We start from the raw sequence: 18653 nt of genomic DNA on the forward strand, positions 1-18653 counted from the left end.
AATACAGACAACAGGGAGATTTATTAATAATGATAAAGTTAGAGAGGCATCCACATATAGACTATTGCCTTTGGCACGTTTAAAACACATCAAACAGCAGATGGTGTTATGTGTTTCATAGAGGTAAGGTAGGTTGAGTAATTATAAAAAATAGCTGGTTAAGCTAGCCACAAATTCTTGCTAAAGTATTTACTTCTTTTTCCCTTTTTATTGCCTGTTTTCTTTACTTTTGTGATTTAGATGGAGGAGAAAATGTACCTCTAAGGTGTTGCACTTGGCCAGCTCCATTTGCTTTCCATCTCTCCTGAAAGCAAATGACCACTGAGAATGGCCAAAGCTGTTTTCCTCTGTACCACAGTCACACATAACCGGTTGTTGAAATGGAATAGAAGGGTGATGTGCTAGATACAGCTAACACTGGCCTTCACTGGAGACTGTATCTAAGAGGGCATTTAGGAGTATGCACTTAGGAAATGCATGTATTCAGGTAACAATTCGAGAAGCCAGTGTGAAGTGTTAATCTTAAAACCAAAAAGCTTGAATAGTTGTCTGAATGGCAGATACTTGGACAGAGAAAGTTTAGCAAGTTAAATAACCCTATAAAAACATATCACTGAAATGCAGGGGGTAATCAGGCATTGCTACAGAAGCGTAGGCAGTGATTTCCTATTATGTTGGTAATTTGTATCTCCTATAGATTACTGAATTAGCAAATGAGTCAAATTACTTTGTTTCATGATGAACAGTTAACCAACAAAGGAACTCCCAAGGGTTCTAAAGGACTCTGCTCTAACTTCAAAATGGATGTTTCTGCAGATATTTGAGAGGAAAGAAAAAAAAAAAGAAAAGAGCATAAAGCAGCCTACAGAAAGTCGCACTTGCAGAAGTAGGTGGCTTACTGGAGCTAAGCCACTGTTCAGTATGTGGCCCAACATGCCTTAAGCTTTATGAGACAAGAATATTTGCATGAGCATACTGGATTTTTCTAAACATGAAACTGTGGAATGTTTAAAGAAGACGCATCACTTTCCTCGCTGAAGGATAAAGAACAAAGGTCCTACTTGAGCATTTCAGACTCTTGCCAGAAGTAAGCTTCTCTTTATCTAGGCTGTATCAGATCTGCAAAAAGAAGTCTGGTTGTAATGTTCTTCAGCAAGTGGATAGAGCACCTGCTGATGTTTCACAGCTGGCTCCCTGAAACCAAAACATCTGGACAAGAGGGGCCACGAGCGGAACCTTCTTGTCTGTCCAGTAACTGCATGTCTTATTTGGCAACAATTAGTCATGTCAGTGACAGGCATCTTAATTCTGGTTTGAACCCTATCTGTGAAGACCGATGTTATGACAACTGCATTATAAATTTCTTTCAAGATTTAGTGTTGTGAATGAATTCCTGAAAGAAGTTTCTAACTACAGCAAAGAGTCAATTATTAGAACCATGATGCTAAGCTGAGAACAAGCCTACCAGCTAGTCTTAGAATAAGTTACAAAATACTTCGGACAACCAAGTGATAAAAGCCCCTGTTTGAAGAAAGAAAATTTTTCTGAATGAGAGAATGCCGTACGTTTTTTGTGTTTCTCTAAGATGTTCATTTTCTAGAACTGGAGTTTCTTCATAGTTTACTAATATTAGTACAGTGAAGTCATGTTAATTTAGCAAGAATTAGAGCTAGTTCGTACCCGCAGTTATGTCAAAGGTTTTCTGAAGAATGTGAAAATTTCCTAAACAGAAAGAGGAAGAAGTTTTTGAATTGGTAATAAATTGTGTATGTCACTACCTTTTAAATTGTTAGTTAAGGCAGCATAAAAGCTATAAACCACTGCACAGATAGCTACAGTTAATAACCACAAATTGTTTTCAATTTATTCCAGCAATAGAGTCTGAGTGCCTAAGTAGTAATAGTTGCTTGTGAGTACCAACTGCAGGGAAACAACTGAACTGGCACTGTGCTATAGTTAAACACTTAGCTCTTTTCTGTAATTTTAACTGGAATTTATGTAACGTGAATACTCCCATAATTCTGTGAAACTTAACTGGAAATTAATAAGAATCTACACTTAGGATATGTGGTGCCTGAATGCTGACCTTAGCAAATGAGTCAAATTACTTTGCTTCATGATGAACAGAACCAAGGAACTCCCAGGGGTTCTGAAGGACTCTGCTCTAGCTTCGAAGTGGAAGCACTCCCTTGGGCGGGTGGGAGGCTGAAGAACAGCCCCACAGAAAGGAATCTGGGGGTTCTGGTAGATGGCAAGTTGAATCTGAGTCAGAGCGTGCCCTTGGCAGCCAGGAGGACCAACCGCGTCCTGGGGTGCATCAGGCACAGCATTGCTAGCTGGTTGAGGTAAAGGATTGTCTCGCTCTGCTCTGTGAACGGTCTGCAGAGGAAGTATGAGGAGCAGCTGAGGTCCCTTGGTTTGCTCAGACCAGAGCAGAGCAGGCTGAAGGGAGGCTGGCTTTTCTTGTATCTGTTTCCTTAGTGAAGAAACTATGTAGAGAAAGCTTTCGGTTTAGAAAATAACTGTTTCTGTAACAAGTCATTGTGCTGAGGCTTGTGCAAAGGAGTGAAATTTTATGTTTATTTTCCTGCTGTGACATGCAGAGGAACTAGATCAATGGGTTGAGGTAAATCAGGACCTTTTAGTGGAGTCTTACAAGGTAGAAATAAGCTTTCCACATGTCACTTTTGCTGGGACATTGTTGTATTATGGGTTGTGAATTTTTTTCAACTGACGTATCACCAAGTCTATCCATCTCTGACCAAAGAGGGTTTAGAGAGTTTAGACCTGCTTTCATATGAGGTCCTTAAAGCACAGTCTGCCTCCATACTCCTCTTGATCCTTCCAGACCTGGGCCTTCATGATGTTAACTCCAGTGTCATCTTGCATCACAGCTCTACTAAACCTTCTTACCTATTGTTATCCACACACCTCATCTAGACCCTTCTCACTTTACTAGCATTTTCTCCAATGCAAATAACCATTGTGGAACAGGTACTGAACCTTTCACAGGAACCTGTTTTCTCCTCCCAGGGCAATCTTGTTTTTCTCATTTCTGACTGCAGTTACAGTGCTGTTTGCAACATAGGCAGAAATTTAAAGGACTGAAGAAATAACATGAGCTCTGTCCTGAATGCCAGCAGCTGAGAGCCCCTTCCGTGCTGCTCCCAGGAGATAACATGAGCCGAAGAACTGAAAAGTCTGATCCTGACATAAGCAAGACATATGAGTTACTCGTAACTGAGTCAGTGAACCCAGAAACCTTCATATCTCTCCTGGAAAACTTGGATGCCTTCTTGAACAAAGATTGTGAGAACATCTCTTGAAAGATGTTTTATAAATTCCTCAGGATCAACTGTTACTTTTTGAAAGATATTTTGTGAGGTCTTTCAGAAAGGAAAATGATACAGAAGGAAATGCTTACATACCTATCTTTTAACTTCATTACAAAAGAGTAAATAAATATACTGTTGAAAACCTGAAATATATCTAGTTGTATCAGACCAAGAGAAATAAGCACATGTATGCTACCTGCCAGGCTGAGTTGTTTAACTGAGGTTATGAGTACTGATCTCTAAGGGAGCATTTTTAGAGTTCAACACACTGATATTTCGTGATTCCAGGCAGTGCTGGAATGCTTCACCAACCACTCCCTGGTTTTCAGTAAGTCTAAAGGAATTAAGACCACCAAGACTTTGTACCTTTCTGAGATTTGGCTCAGGTTTTAGTATTATTTGCACCAGGGGTTTTGGAAATGTTTGTTATCTTCTCTCGGAAACTTACTTTTCTCTTGATAGTAACATTGGCTAGAAGGTTATGGGAACCTCAAATTTACTGTAATTAGCTGATCAGTCTGGAGAATTCACACAGCAATGAAGAACATAACTTTCCATACACCTGGCTTAAGTTTATTGCCCAAATATAATTTCTTATTTCCATACTAACCTTAAAGCCATGTTATGGAAACTTTCTGTAGTGGATGTCTACAGATTGAGAATATCCTGCATACTAAAAGTTGGCTTTGTTATGTGTTACTGACAGTTCTTAGAACAGTAAGGAATTAGTGAAAATATTGAATACATTCTTCCCTAGAAGATAGACTGGACCTCATATCCTCATAATTATGGATCCTAATTTTTTAAGCTTATAATTCATATCAGTATTCTCAGATATAAGTCACCACCCAGGTTATTGCTGTTTTGCAACCTATATCTGAAATTGACAGACAGTATCAGTGTTCAAAAATGCTGTTCATTGCTCTTATCAGAGATCTGGGTATCTGTCTTTTACAGTCTAGACCAAGACCATCATAATTGGTTGAAGCTGTGTGTGCATGCATGTTTTTATATCTGAAACATGTATCTACTTCAGTCAAGAGGACAGGAAATGAGAGCGCCATTTCTCTCCCATGTGCCAGAGAGCTACAACCATGATTAAGATCAGTTTGCAGCAGAGAAACAAGAAGAGTTAATAACGAATGTCTAAGCTGGAATCAGCAAGTGACTGGCATGCAAGACAACCATTAGCAACAGTTTCTACACCTATGTGCACTTGTGCTAGAAGCATTGTCTTAGTCGTAAATGCTCTTTGCCCAGATCTTTATATACCAGCACTAATGAAACAAAGTGTTTCTTGTGTTCTACTGCACGGACAGAGGCTTCTTGCTCTTCTATCTATTTTTCTGCATAGCTGCATTTAGCTATCTACATACTATTTGTGTTACATTAGTGACCAAGGAACATAGGGTGGGAAGGAATTCCCAGACTCACTGAGCCCAGTCCTTTGCTAGTCAAGGCTTTCAATAGCCTCATTCATACAATATTTCTATTCCATTTTAAAATAGGATAAACTGTTTGCATCCTTTTCTCCTGGGTAAGCCTGTTTCAGAAATTCATTTGTGTGATGGTTAAAAGCCAATCTTATTATTGCACCGGCATATTCCTGATTATAACCGATTGGCCTCTGTGGGCCTTGACCTTTGCTTAGGTAGCTTTAGCTCAAAGCTTCGTGTTTTTACCCTCTTCTCCACACACCCACACTTTTTGCTTTTTCATATTTCCAACTGATGAGCTGCAGTCTGTAGAAGGAATTATTCTCCTTAGTCCCTGAAGCTTTCTCCTGTGTGATTTCATTCTGGAACTGCGGCTCTGTGTTCAAGGTCATCCTGCATCTCCTGTGTGGTAGTCCAGTCATGCTCTTAATTAATGGCACATATTAACTTTGAATGATAAGTGTATTTAATCAGAGTAATTCCTGTTGTACTTTCTGTGCTGAGACAAATAATGAAAATATCAAGTTAAATTGGTCACCAAATTCACCTTGGAAGAAATCCACCAGTAGCCTTTCCCAGACCTAGCAGCTCTTTCAGACCAATCTACTGCTGCCTTCCCTGCTAGCCACTTCTGCCTTGTTTTAATTACTATATTTTTCCATTTTAGCAGATAATTTCCCTTGGGATATTATAAAGCTGTCCTTTTTTTTAAAGTAAGGTTCTGGAACATTAGATATATCCTATGTTCTTTGTTTTTTAAAGTATCTATTATCAAAGACAGATGTCAGGTTAGCTTGATGCAGTCTGTTTAACCATGCTGCATGTATATGGAATCCCATTAATCTTCACATTTTTAATTTTTTTCCCTTAATATTTAATTTTGAAAGCCTTTGGTTACTATGATGGCCATAGATCTGCCACCTTCTACAATAGATTCCCCCAGTATTTTCACTCCTTCTTTAAACTTAGGTATTACTTGTTATTCATAAGATGCATAGCATAGCATCATCCTGGCTTCCCTATTGTTAGTTGGATCATTATTATAATCCTTTCTCTTGTGTTTCAATTTCATATGCCAGGGATTAATTGTTGTGGGATAAAGAAAGTATGGCCCTCTGCTGGGCATGAGTGTAGCTCAGTTTGCACCCCTCTGAGGTGTGGTCATTTTCTAGTCACTATTTCCTTTCCTACCTTTCCTGCCTTTCCTGCTGAAGATAGACAGATTTCAGCCTGGGCCACTTGTGTCCTATAGGACTAGCTTTACCATGAGCTATAGAGTCTGAATCTGTGCACTGTAGTGAATATTTCTTGATGCTGTAAGAGGATCAGATGGAGCTAAAGACACTAGGAAGGGCTAGCAGCTATTAGCCGTTAATCAAGGAACTTATGTTAGCTGAGACATACCCAAGTTCAGTTACCTTGCCTGAAGCTTCAGAGCAGCAGACTTCATCTCTCTCTCCTACATCACGGATGAATATCCTGGTGTCAAGCTATTTCTTTTTGTCCTGTGTTGTTTCTTTCCCAGCATTTTGGAAAAAAAAAAAAAAAAAAAAAGAAAAAAGTAAAAGAACATTAATGTAATGTAAAATGTAAAAGAATATAATGTAAAATAATGTACTGTAAAAGAACATTGTTTCATTCTGATATAAAGCAAAATAGTTTTGAAATCTCATATAGTTTTGAAATCTCAGAAATGTGGCAAAATGGAAAACCAATTTTCAATACTGGTGTAGGAGCTATATATAAAGATATGTGTGTATTTTGCTACCAAGTTCAGGGCTGCCTGTGCCTGTCATGGTGTCAAAACTACTTGCAGAGGGTAGTTACCAAGTGATGCACAGAACTGCTGCTGCCAAGAGCTGAAAATGATGTCCCTGCAACTCTCTTAGTATGTCTTGGAGTAAGAGACTGCTTTGATGTCTTCTACTGTAGATCTAGAAGGAATTTTTTATTCAATTTATTGTTGTTACTAGAGTGGCAGATGGAAACACACCCTCTTTTTGTAGTTTGAAAAGGGGGTGGTTAACCACCTACATAGTGCTTGACATCTGATAGCACTTGACATGCCTGATATGAGGATTTGATGTTTTTGAAATTGGTGAGAAAAATCTAAAACAGAACAAATTCCAAAGTATTGGGAAAAAAAAAATATATATATATATATAAATGAAAGAAGATTCTCAGTTCCTACTTCCTTTGTTTGCAATGAGTGCTGAAGTGGTATGAGCTGCACTGACTAGAAAGTAATTAAGGTTTCTGTGTTAATTAAGCAGAAAAAGGAGATCAGTGACATTTGCGTTTGTTGATGACTTCTTTATGGTAAACGAGTTGTCGGATGGTCGATGTTGATGTTTTCCAGTTGATTTCCTTTGGTTTCTTGGCTGGGGTTGTAGCACAGATTATTATTGTCTCGCACATCTGTTGGAGGATATGTTTCCATTGTACCTCATTGCTCACAAACATTTGAATGTCTTCCATATTGACCACTTGTACGTGCATCACTGCAGATTTGTGGAAAAGACATTCCTGTAGGCGTACAGAGCTCTTGGATGTGCCGTATGTGTTTATCTTTCTCAATGATTGTCCCATCTGTGCACTCTGTGCCCAATTTAAACTGAATAATTAATAGTGAGGAGCATGACTTAGGAAGTACACTTTCTTTCAGCTTTTAGTGGTTACATTAACACTTCTTTCTTTTCACCGTATCTGTTGAATGATACTAAGCTGTGTATCTGCCTGCCAGCAAGACACAGTATTGCAGGAGTAATGGTATTAGGGAGGAGATTTAATCAGAACATTTGCATTTATTTAAACTCTGAAACACACACCACACCTTCTTCTTTGGTGATGATGTTGGTAGCTGAAAGTGCTGAGCATGTTCTTTGTGCTGTTCATTCATTGCTAGAAACTAAGCATAAAGCTTGGTACACATCATATGATTTAGTTAACCTTTTCACACAATGGCATTTTGTCCCTGTACTTTTCCAAGGATTTTATCATTTATCTGGGGTTGCTACTTTCCTTGCTCACAGCAAGCTGACTTTGTATTTAACATCTGGAGACACTCTGGTTTGCTAAATAAGAAGCAGCTATCTGCTTCTGAGGATGCTGTCCTTCCCAGATGGAAGTGATACACGTTTCCACTCACCATGCACAAGTGTGTATGTGTGTGAACAGGACAGAGGGGTGTGCATTCAGTATCATGTGCTGTAGTACAGAAAAAATATTTTAAAATATTTAAACCAAGTTATGTTTAACCCAGCATTATTAGTCCCTTTTTTTCTTCCAGAAAGGTTTATCACCAGTGTATCAGTAGGATACATGTAATGTACTGCTGTAATGCAACTTGCCATTACTATGCTGGACAGTCTATCAGGCAACATATTTACAGCAAAGTAGTCCATGTTTTCTCTTAACCAGTCAGTAAAGTAATTGTATTGAGGTAAGGAACATCAGAAGTGGTTAAGAGGAAGAAAAGAGCTGCCAGGAAGCACTGATTTGACCTTGCATTTGGATGAATTTTAGGAATGTGTATCTACTGGCATACTCTACTGTGCAAATTTCCAGCAAAGATCCAGAATGTTATATACTGGAACAGTTTTCATACATGCACATCTATAACATTTCTCTCAGTTCCATGCATACTCTCTATTCTTGTGTTACTAGTTTTGCCTGAAAGTATGGTGGTTACCTGGCCTGTAAGGTAGCACAACTCGAACATCTTTGTTACATGAATCCTGCAGTAGAGATGAATCCAAATGTAAAAATTTTAAGAAAATACAGTTTGTATGGTTACTCCTCTTGTTATTCCCCTTCCACTTAGTGCTACAAGTAGAGAGAATTTCAACATTAAACTTGCTATTGTGTTGTGTCTTTAGGCTTTGCATTTGAAATTACACATTCTCTAAATTAGTGTTCATTTTTCTTCACCCCTTGACATTTATATTTTTTTTTAGCTATGCAGCTGATGTTGATGCTTCTCTGCTCTTTGGGAATAGTTCAATGGTGTGTAGGAGCAAATCCAGAGGAAGTCTGCTTCTATAGTAAAAGGAGGAAAGGGAGACAGGATATGGATGCTAAACTGATCAACGAGCCATGCTTCCTTCCTTCCCTCCTCATGTTAGTTTGGCAAACAGCATGCAGTAGGATGTCCTTTCTCACCTTGGATCCTTTCTGTGTAACTTTTTTAGTTATTACTAAGTAAAATTACATTTACTGTTGCTTACCTTAACTATAATCAGAAACACACAGTGTCGATAACTAATGCTATAAAACTGGGTGAGACTATATAGGCCCACCTCTGACAGCCATATAGGCTGCAAAGGAAAAAAAAAAGGATAAGGGTGAGGAGAGGAAAAGATAGATCATCTGGGAAAAAAAAAAAAAAAGTGGTACACTGTTTTTTTTTTTTGTCTGCCTTGGCTGCTGTTATTTCCAGTTTGTTCTGATCATGCTACCTACTGATTGTTTTACCTTTTTGTCCTCTTCCTATATTTATGCTTTTGCTTCATTGCTTATGTAGGTTAGTTTTACTTCCTGTTTTGTTAAGGTCTGATATGTTTAACGGTTACTTTGTAAAATCAGGGAAAGGTATTTCTCTAAGAAGAAAAGCAGACAATCTCAGGTGCATGCTGTTTGGAGGTAAGGGAAAAAAGTGCATTAAAACCCAGAATGGAAGTAAAAAGAATGCTAATGGGAAATAAAGTTGATTCATGTTTTAGGGTTGGCTTAATTTTTGTGAACCCAGGAGCTGACAGTGGTTGAAGTCAGTAGGCATTCATGTCCATATTCAGAAGAGGAGCTCATTATGACTTTAGAAGTTCTTAGGGTAGAAGAAAATTATTCAAGCATGGTGGAAGAAGAAGGGTAGAGGCATAATAGAATAAACACGTAAAGTAGGCTCCTCGTTAAATTCTTAATGAAGGTGGGTAGCTGTTTGATGGAGCTGTGTAGAATGTGTTATTTCTCTGCAAAGGTGGTAGAAAGGTGGTATCTCAGGGTATCTGAGATATCAGGAGCTACACCTGCTTCCAGGAAGGAAAGCTACAAAAGCTTGAGGGGAGAAGAGTGATGGGACACTGGTCATACATGGATAGGGAAATGGCAGAGTAATCTGGTCTTTGGTACCTGAGTGGAAAGTGACAACCTTGATACTAAGCTTGACATAGGCTCCTTAATAACATATGGAAAAATAAAGTTTCAAGATGACATCACACTGAGTCATTTCCTCACAGTATCCTCAGGGAGAAAGCAACATTTGCATCTTTCTCTCTGGCTTTCCTGTGAAGTCTTTCTGCCATGTTTTGTATTCCCAGGAAAGCCCCTTGTGGGCTGCAAGGTGGTCTTTTGGACCTAAAATTCCCACTTCCCTCTCCATTTCAGTCTGTGTCTGTGAATCCTTGCTGACAGGAGCTGCTTCCACTCTGGGGGAACAGGACAGCAGCAAGTCCCTGCCCTCAGCCAGATTTGCAGAGTGAAGCCAGATTGCAAAGAGATCTCTGAGCTGCCTGGGAAAGGGAGGTTTGGTTGGTAGCTCTCCATCAGAATGAGATGGTGTAGAGGATACAACAACTGCTTCATATTAAAAATGAAAAAAAAAAAAAAAAAAAAAAAAAAAAGCCCTGCTTCAGGGTTTAAGCACCCAGGTGGAGAGAGACTGTTGTCCTTCACAATTTTATTGTTGCAGTCTCCCATGATTCTATTGCAAGATGAGTGCTACTTGTTCCAATTATCGCCTTAGTTTCTTGAGTCAGTGATTAAATGCGAATCTCAGCTTTCACTTAAAATAAATCTCCAGCATTTGTAGGTGTTGAGGAAAGTTTGAAAATGTGGTGTGAATTATGCCCCAGAGGCTTACAGGATAGAAGACAAAGCAGCAAATTAAAACAACAACAACAACAATAAAAACCAAACACCAAACCTTCATTTTATTTCTATTTTGTAATATGAGGTTGCTAAAAATCCTCATTAGTGTTTTGGTATCTGCTTTATGATTTTAATGGCTTGGGTTGATAACATTGCAGATCAAAGATCAGAGGAATTTTACTTCATTTCTTAGAGTTTTAATTAAAAATGTCTCTACAGATTTTAAGCAGACAATTGAGGAAATGCAATGAGAAAAATTCCTTATTTTATATGAATGTTCAGCATTATTTGATAGATCTTGAGCTTACATATAAATGTTATTGATAGCTACAGCCTGTCAATGAGGAGAGTAGGGCAGTGCCTCTTACTATTTTTTAATTTTTATTTTTGCATTGTACCAGGTGTTACATATTTGGACTCCAAACTTAGTAAAATTGTTAAACTGTTGGTAAGAGGAAGAGATTTTATCTGTACTATTTGCCTTGTTCCAAGGCAAAATTTTCTTTTCTTTTTAAATCTTTAAGGGATTCAGTACTAAGTCATGTCAAATAGTGTGCTCATCCAAGGAGAACTACTGAGTGCATTTAATTATCCTCATTGGTTGTCTCAGCACAGAGCGTGCTGATTATAGATAATGCTACCTTAGAAAGCATGCCGCTAGCAAGAACGTGAGGTTTATTTTTGTAGATCAGATACGCTTATTGCTTCAGATAGTCTTAGAAGTCCAGCTTGTTTTGAAAGCAGAGTGTGCAGGCATAGTTTCTCTTGTTTTGACCTCTTGTGCTATTTTTCAGGTGATGGGGGTGAGTGGCAAATCTTGTATTCCTTCTGCCCCCCTACTGTAATTCTGCTAGACATTGAAAATATCTGCAGATAAAACCAAATGCTTTTCCTGTTCCTCTTCTCTAACCCTCTAAATTATTTGTTTTCTCTCAAATGCAGATTTTAGTAATGTACCTGATGTCACATCCAGCTTGAAAAGGAGCAGTACTGATGGCACTCTGGACCAAGTGCCACACAGGGAGAAGACTGATCCACCTTTCAGGGTAAGAACATGATTGAGGTAACAGTCCTTATAAACAAAAAGGCAGCGGTGACTTAGTGTTAATGCTCTGCGTTCTGGGTGGAAGAATGTAATGTATAGCACTAATTTGGAAAAATTGAATGCCTACTAGTGTATTTAGTGTTTTGTTTTCTTGAGGTCAGGTTGACAGGTCAGCATCTTAGGAATAGCTGCTGTATCTCCAAAAGCATTGTGATGGGGCAAATAGTAAGTAGGTGGAAACTCATCAAATTCATCTTTATGTGTTGCTTGAACCCACTTCTCCAGAGAACAGTGAAACTGCTGTAGCTTTTCAACTAATTCAGTTCATGTAATGCATATATATATACTTATTTATTTAGTTATTGCTGAGAGTTTTAAGGCTTTTTGTTAAGATTGCAGTGGCCATAGCAACACTTACTTAACACCAGTAATTTCAGACTGGACTACAGACTTTGAGAGACCCAGTTTTTGGAAGACCAGTGATTCCAGCTGTCTAATTTGGGGAACCTTTATGCACCTGCAGTTGCTGTTTAACTTCAGCTGGAGTAATGGATACTCAAACCTTCTTTCAGGGCTTTGGAGACTGAGGCAGGAATCCCCAGAATTAGTGTGTCAACCTATGAATGCATTGGTCTTCAAAGAGCACTTTTTTTTTTTTTTTTTGCTGTGTCATTCAAATTGCAATCTCTGTCCAGCTCAAGTGCATGTTGTTTTGAAACCTCCAGCTGCTGGCATGGGTAGTTTTCATGTCTGTAGCAATGATTTTACTAGTTATTGGCATCCTTGTTATTGGTATATGATTTTACTAGTTATTGGCAGAAGTGGTTTGTTACTTTTGTTGTTGATATGGTTGTATCTCAAATCACGTGTGATAACACTTGCATTACACAATTACATAACAAAACAAAAGTTCATATAGGAATATATTATTTTTTACTAGGTTGAATGAAATTTTTAGATGGAGAAGCAGAGATAAGACAGGAAGGGTAGAAGGGTAAGGCAAACTTAAAATCTCGGAGGACCAAAATGAAGAATGCATTGTGCCTCTAGCCACACCTTACTGAGAAGAACTGATCCTCCTTTACATTTACCATTTCTTTGCTAAATGTTAAAGATGTTTTAGCATCTATTTCAGTCCAATACGGGTGACTTTATGCAGTTTGCTCTGAGAGTAAGGAGACACAGAGTGATTTGGGGCCTTTAGCCTATCTCCAGCTTCACAGGGGATTCCCACAGAGATAATTTGTGTATTGCGTTTCACCTTGGTTACAGTTCTAAAATGTCTTTGCAACCAGTAAAGAATAAATCCTAGGGAGATTTTTCTCACCCTAGGCCCATTATTCCTTTGGAAGGGACAATGGAGATTTCTCTGCTGTCCAGTTCTAGGGTGTCTGCAGTGTGTTAGTGGTTGAGGGTCAAAGCACCCGCCACCTGCTTTTTGTGAGAACCCAGCTGGGGTGACACCTAGGCTCAGGCAGTGCCTGCCCTGTGAATCTGGTGCTTGGCAAGGTCCCCCCTGCAGCCCAGGTGCCTTGTGGTGCCCTCCTTGTTGGGTGCACAAACAGGACTGAGCACCCATCCTGCTGGAGCCTCTTGGGCTCAAGCTTCACTTTAGCCAAGAAACAAAGACTTTGCTTGTCAAAGTCACTCCTGATTGTCCGTGTCATATACAGCAAATAGTAGGAAATTAGGGAGAGTTCATCAGATTTAAATACACAGAGAACAATTAATTTAAGGCAGTTGTTGCTCTGAACATGCTAAATTTGTCCTGAAGCTCTGAATTATGTGCTGCAGTTGTAGGTCATAAAGAAAGAGGGGAAAACAGACAGGTCTGCTTCCTCTCCTCTCTCCAGCTGAAGATCTGTCACATCTATCAATATTAATGGCTTGTGCACAATATGTTGCAATAACTGCCCATACCATATTGCAATTCACTTCTTGGGCTGGCGTGTGGGTCTGCTAGTGTCCTTTTGTTAAAAACTATCTGAAGCTGTCCTAGTTTTCATGGTGCAAGGAGGAAGAAATGGCTTGGCAATCAAAGGCAGTCTGACTTGAACTGCAGCTGTAAACGAGTCTGTGACAGCTCTACAATTTCTGCAAATGGTTTGTAATTGATTGCCGCCTTTCTGTTGGAGGGTGCCTATTACTGTCAGAGCTTTTGTCTGACCCTTTTGATTTCTCCAATAGACGGAGAATTAAAAAAAAAAAAAGCTCACAGTAAATTTAGGAAGCAGCGTATACTATATGTGTTTCAGTGATTGGGTATAAAAAGAATTAAAATGATTTCTGTTTTTATAGCTGTGATTTAGGACTGCTCGCCAGATGAACAATAGCTATTGCTAATAAAAGGTAGTCTGCGGAAATCGTGCAGCCGCAAAAAGCACAGCATCTGGATTTTTTTCCCCTTTTTGCCTTCTGTTTCCTGCCTGTGCTAACTTGATCCATGCCTGTGGGAGACCAGTAGTGCAGACACCTCAGTGTTACGCAATGTTGCAGAAGTATGGGGGAGAGAAGATCTGTAGCCACAGCTTTGTGGAGAGGACGTTGGTGGCACTGGGAGGTTCTGAGCACAGCCTGGAACAACAGGCAGTTTGGGATTATTTCAGAGGAGAAGCAGCTAGACATGCTCATTTCCCAGTTGACAACAGCTGTAGATGTAATTACGTGGTTCTGAGGGAGCAGACTCCTTTGAAGTTTGTTTGATTTGTTTCCCATAAAATGTAAGTAAATAAAAAGCAATCTTAAAGCTTTCCATGTAATGGTTGCATGTTTGATTTCTGGATTTTAAGTTTCTCATTTGGAACATTTTTGTTTGTTTGGTTTTCATTATTATTCTCTTCAAGGTTAGACTCAACTGAAAATGCAGGGAGGAATTTCGGAAGTAATTTCAAAGGAAAAAGTCTTTTGTTACATATGTACTACATTCAAACATGCGCTCATTCATTTTTTGTAGTCCAAGAATTGAATGAATTTAGTAGAGTCTTGTGTTTGTCTTTCATCTAAGAGTTAACTAATGAATTAGAAGGACAATAGAAGATTATTTTATTCCAGAAACCGAAACTGCTCCTTCAGTTATGAAGTAGTATTAAAAACACATGCATGTCAAGAACCATCCATTCCAGATGCTCATTAGTTTTGTCAGCTCTATATTCTTTGGAATATCTCATTTATACCTTTAATGAAAACTTGCTTTATATTTGTTTTCTCTTTCATTTACCAAGGATAGATGTTATACCTCTAACACGTTTTGCTGCAGTACATTTACAAACTGTGTTAAAATACTGTTTATGTGGCAGTGGCAAGTCATCCCTGCAATTGTTGGTTCTGGAGTATGTAGGTGTCCTGTTGACAGAAGAATAGAGGACCTCAGAAAATCGGGGGATTCGGTATGCCTGTCAGTACAATTAGGTTTAGTTGTGTTTAATCATTTTGAGAACTAATTGTCAGCGCCCCTGGTGCTCTGTTAAATCCTAATATGTTGACAGTTGCCAAGAATCAAGGTCTCCGTGTATCAGAGTAGCATGAAACTGAATGCAGAATACTGCTTTTCCTTTAGTTACTTGTGATTTCTATTTGCAATCCATATCAGTCAGAAGTCCTTTCTCTAGCCCATGGTTTCCTCTAAATTAACTTCAGTAGTCTCGTACCACCACGCTTAACTTTACTTTGTATTTGCAATATTTTGTGAATATCCCTTTATGAAAGATAAGCATAGCTAAAAGATGAAATTTTACTATATATGTAACTCCTATCCTAAGGATAGGAGTTGAGACTGTTGTGATCTGATTTTCAGTTACTCTAAATCTTTTGAATATGATCAAAGACAACTATTTTCCAAATCAAAATAAATTTCAACAGAAGGAAAGACAGATCTTCATATAAATGCATCTGTGTGGGGGAGAAGATATATTTTCATTTCAAATATTTTACAGATCGTATTAAAAAAATGTAGAGTAAGCTATGCGAACATATGAAATAACTATTACATTCTCAGTTATATCATAGAGTATAAGAAAGATGGATAACTTCACACTTAAGAAAAATAGCTAGTGTGAAACTTTGTAATCAAGTTAAAAATAGTCAATGAATGCAAAATGGCTTTATGCTGGCATCTTCAAAAATTAACATTGCAGATGCAGAAATGAAAGCTAGTGTGATGGGAAACTTTGAATGTTAACAAGAATTTGCTTTCTACAGAATGGACAACAGGTTTGATTTTATAACGTTTCTGAAGTGGTTCTGTATTTCTTTCAAATAATGAAGTAAAAGATTTGGGGAATAAGTTGGGTATAGAGACTCATACAAAATTGCCTTTGCTTCACTGTGCAAACCAAAAATAGAAAAATATATTGTACAAACTTGTGCATTTCAGAATCTGCTTTGGGATGCTTCAGTTTTTCATATAATGTGAAATAATCTTGTCAGTGCCTTTGAAGCTTGTGTTTTCTGTTTACTGTGATGCCAGTATTGGACAGTCCCTCATTTGCCAGAAAGGAGGTATGGCAGGTGTAGTGAGAAGTTGATGTTTCGACTATGAGATTTTATTTCCAGACCATCTAAAAATAAGTGCAACTGAGTGTTTGGATTGCGTGTCAGATGGTCCCTGAGTGGTGTAATTGGAGAGATTGAGACTGGGTCAGAAGGCAACACTTATCACAACAAGCTTCCCAAAACAGCGCTTCCAACAAAGGCAAAGTGCAGCATGATTTCAAAAAGGACATCTTTGTGTTACGTATTAACTGATTTCACACAGCTACTTCTGTAATAAAAATCAGTGAGTATTGTAAAAAGTTTGCTGCATATAGTGTTTTGGCCTCTGGTGTATACAGTGTAGCCATGTACTGGAGGGATGCTCTTCATAAGGTTAAAAAAATAATGATTTCTTTTGAACCCATCTAAAACTAGTGTGGAAGGCCCTTCAGTAGAAACAGCACTAAAGCCGTCAACTTCTCATGCAGAAAAGAGTAAAAATCCCCAGGTGTACTATATGGTGTTCTAGGTTCAAACCTGAGTGTAAAAATGTATATCCCATTGCTAGTCTGTCTGAACACCCATTTGTTAAAGAAAAGGTGGTGGTTGCTTTGGTTTTGGGGGGAGGAAGGGGCATTTGCAGCAGCTGTCATGGAATAATGGAAGCTAAAGCAGTTAGTAATCATTACTCATAGAGTCCCATCTTAGCAGAAAATTAACATAATTGTTTAATGTTTATGGATGATTTGACTGACATTTCTTCTTCCAGAAGAAAGCAAGTACATGCTAGAAATGATATATTCCTCTAATCTATTACCTAGAAAACATTGTACAAGCATGTGATCTATAGCATATGTGCTGTGAGATAGCTCAGGACAACATTATTCAAAACACACCCAACAGCCTTCTATAGTCATTGTCAGTAAATGTAATCCTATATGTTCAGTTGTGGTGGTTTGTTTATTTATTTTGATCGGGTGATGACACTCATCCATGCTCAGATATGATATAAGAATCATCAGTCTGAATGTGTATGTAAGCAGTGGATGGTTGTTAATGGGTCAAGAAATGTTTATTCTTCCCCACCAAAGTTAAACAGTTTCCTGGTATGATTTTTGAGTGAGAAAGTTAAAGATTTACTAAAATATACCAAGTTAGAAGGAAGATTTGCAATAATATTTTGCATAAAACTTCAAAACTGGGAAGTAAAAATTGTGTTTTGATTGCAGGTGAATATTAGTAATCAAGTAAACACCAATTGTTGAGTTAACTTGAAAGAAAGAGAAGTAGAAATGACCAGAAGCTCAACCAGAGGTCTCTCTGGGAAAAGTAAAACAAGAGGAGTTAAAAACTACTGGTATGCCCATGTGGTCCCAAACCTATTTTATGCATGGAGGCAATTACAGTTAAATGATGTTCATGGTGATAGCTTCTTATTAGCTCTATTTTGCAGTACCCAGGCAGTTCCTGCTTGCACAGCATGTCCTTAATTGCAAGAGAAATGTCTGCCTGAAGGTCTACTCAACATCCATAGGACATTAAGAATCTTTCCCTAATTTCAATCATGAGAACTTCTCTTCAGCAGTTGACAAGATCCAAAAGCTTGGGGAGTAGTCCGCAATTAGCATCCCTTCTTCTCTTCTTTGTAGGAAAGGGATTTAACAATGATAATCGTAGTGGTCTCAAAATCGTGTGTACACCTCTTCAATCTCAGTGTCATTTCTTTCCAGATGTGAGATGCATTTAGGGAGTCTGGGAGCTAACATGGGAAAAAAGCATGTTCCTCAGCAGTGGTTTTCCTTGATTCATTTCTGCCTGGAGGGGACAGTTCTGCACTGAAAGCACGACAGAGGCCGTGGGGAGCTCTGTTAATTATTGTGCTTCCCTTGCAGACAGCCTAGCCTGCAGTGAGCCCAACCCAAGGGGCTGGCCCCAGCAATGTGGAGCCAAAGCCCTGCTGTCATCATGCATCCTTTTCAGGAGGGTATCAGAGACATGAGTTTTCACTCATGGACTGTTGGAAGTCTGTAAGCGTTTTGCTAATAACTCTAGATTTCAGTATTTTGTTCCATCCCCTGGAGAAAGCACCAAAACCGATGCACTACGTTACAGAAGCTGTAAACTTACCAGTGAGTTCTTGCTTCTAACCCCAGTCCTGGATTTCACTTTATTGCCTTTGTCAGGCAGTTCTTCATATGCAGCAGAGCTATCCTATGGATGACCTAAATTTCGAATACAAGTTGCCTGTCTTGACTAATGTAATGGGGAGCCTTGAAGACGTAAAGCTTTAAGCATGAAATGTCTTATATCTAGAGTGAGCATGTAACCAGACACTAACTCAGGCTCTAGATGGAGAGCAGCATATGTACTTACTGGTGGGGAATAGCAAGAAACAAAAGCAAAAGAAGGTTGTGCAGATCTTGCATGCAGAGGTGTGAACTTGTGTTGTTGTGCTTTGTGCTGTTACATTGCCTTGCTGGGGCTGGGAGGGGAGGTGGTAGT

At 38.7% G+C, this 18653-nt stretch overlaps 1 protein-coding gene across 5 annotated transcripts in view; it reads left to right on the forward strand.

The window, feature by feature from the left end:
- Nucleotides 1-18653, forward strand: part of TIAM2 (TIAM Rac1 associated GEF 2) — a 172371-nt gene that overhangs the window by 130260 nt on the left and 23458 nt on the right. For 4 of the 5 annotated variants that reach the window (XM_072035929.1, XM_072035931.1, XM_072035930.1 and 1 more), the window contains one exon: nt 11579-11682. In XM_072035929.1, the coding sequence (XP_071892030.1) occupies nt 11579-11682 (104 nt within the window). Of the gene's footprint in view, nt 1-11578; nt 11683-14099; nt 14402-18653 lie in introns of those variants that run through there. The other variant, XM_072035935.1, reaches the window with a different exon arrangement.

This window comes from Anas platyrhynchos, chromosome 3, assembly GCF_047663525.1.
Source record: "Anas platyrhynchos isolate ZD024472 breed Pekin duck chromosome 3, IASCAAS_PekinDuck_T2T, whole genome shotgun sequence".
In the NCBI taxonomy this organism is placed as follows: domain Eukaryota; kingdom Metazoa; phylum Chordata; class Aves; order Anseriformes; family Anatidae; genus Anas; species Anas platyrhynchos.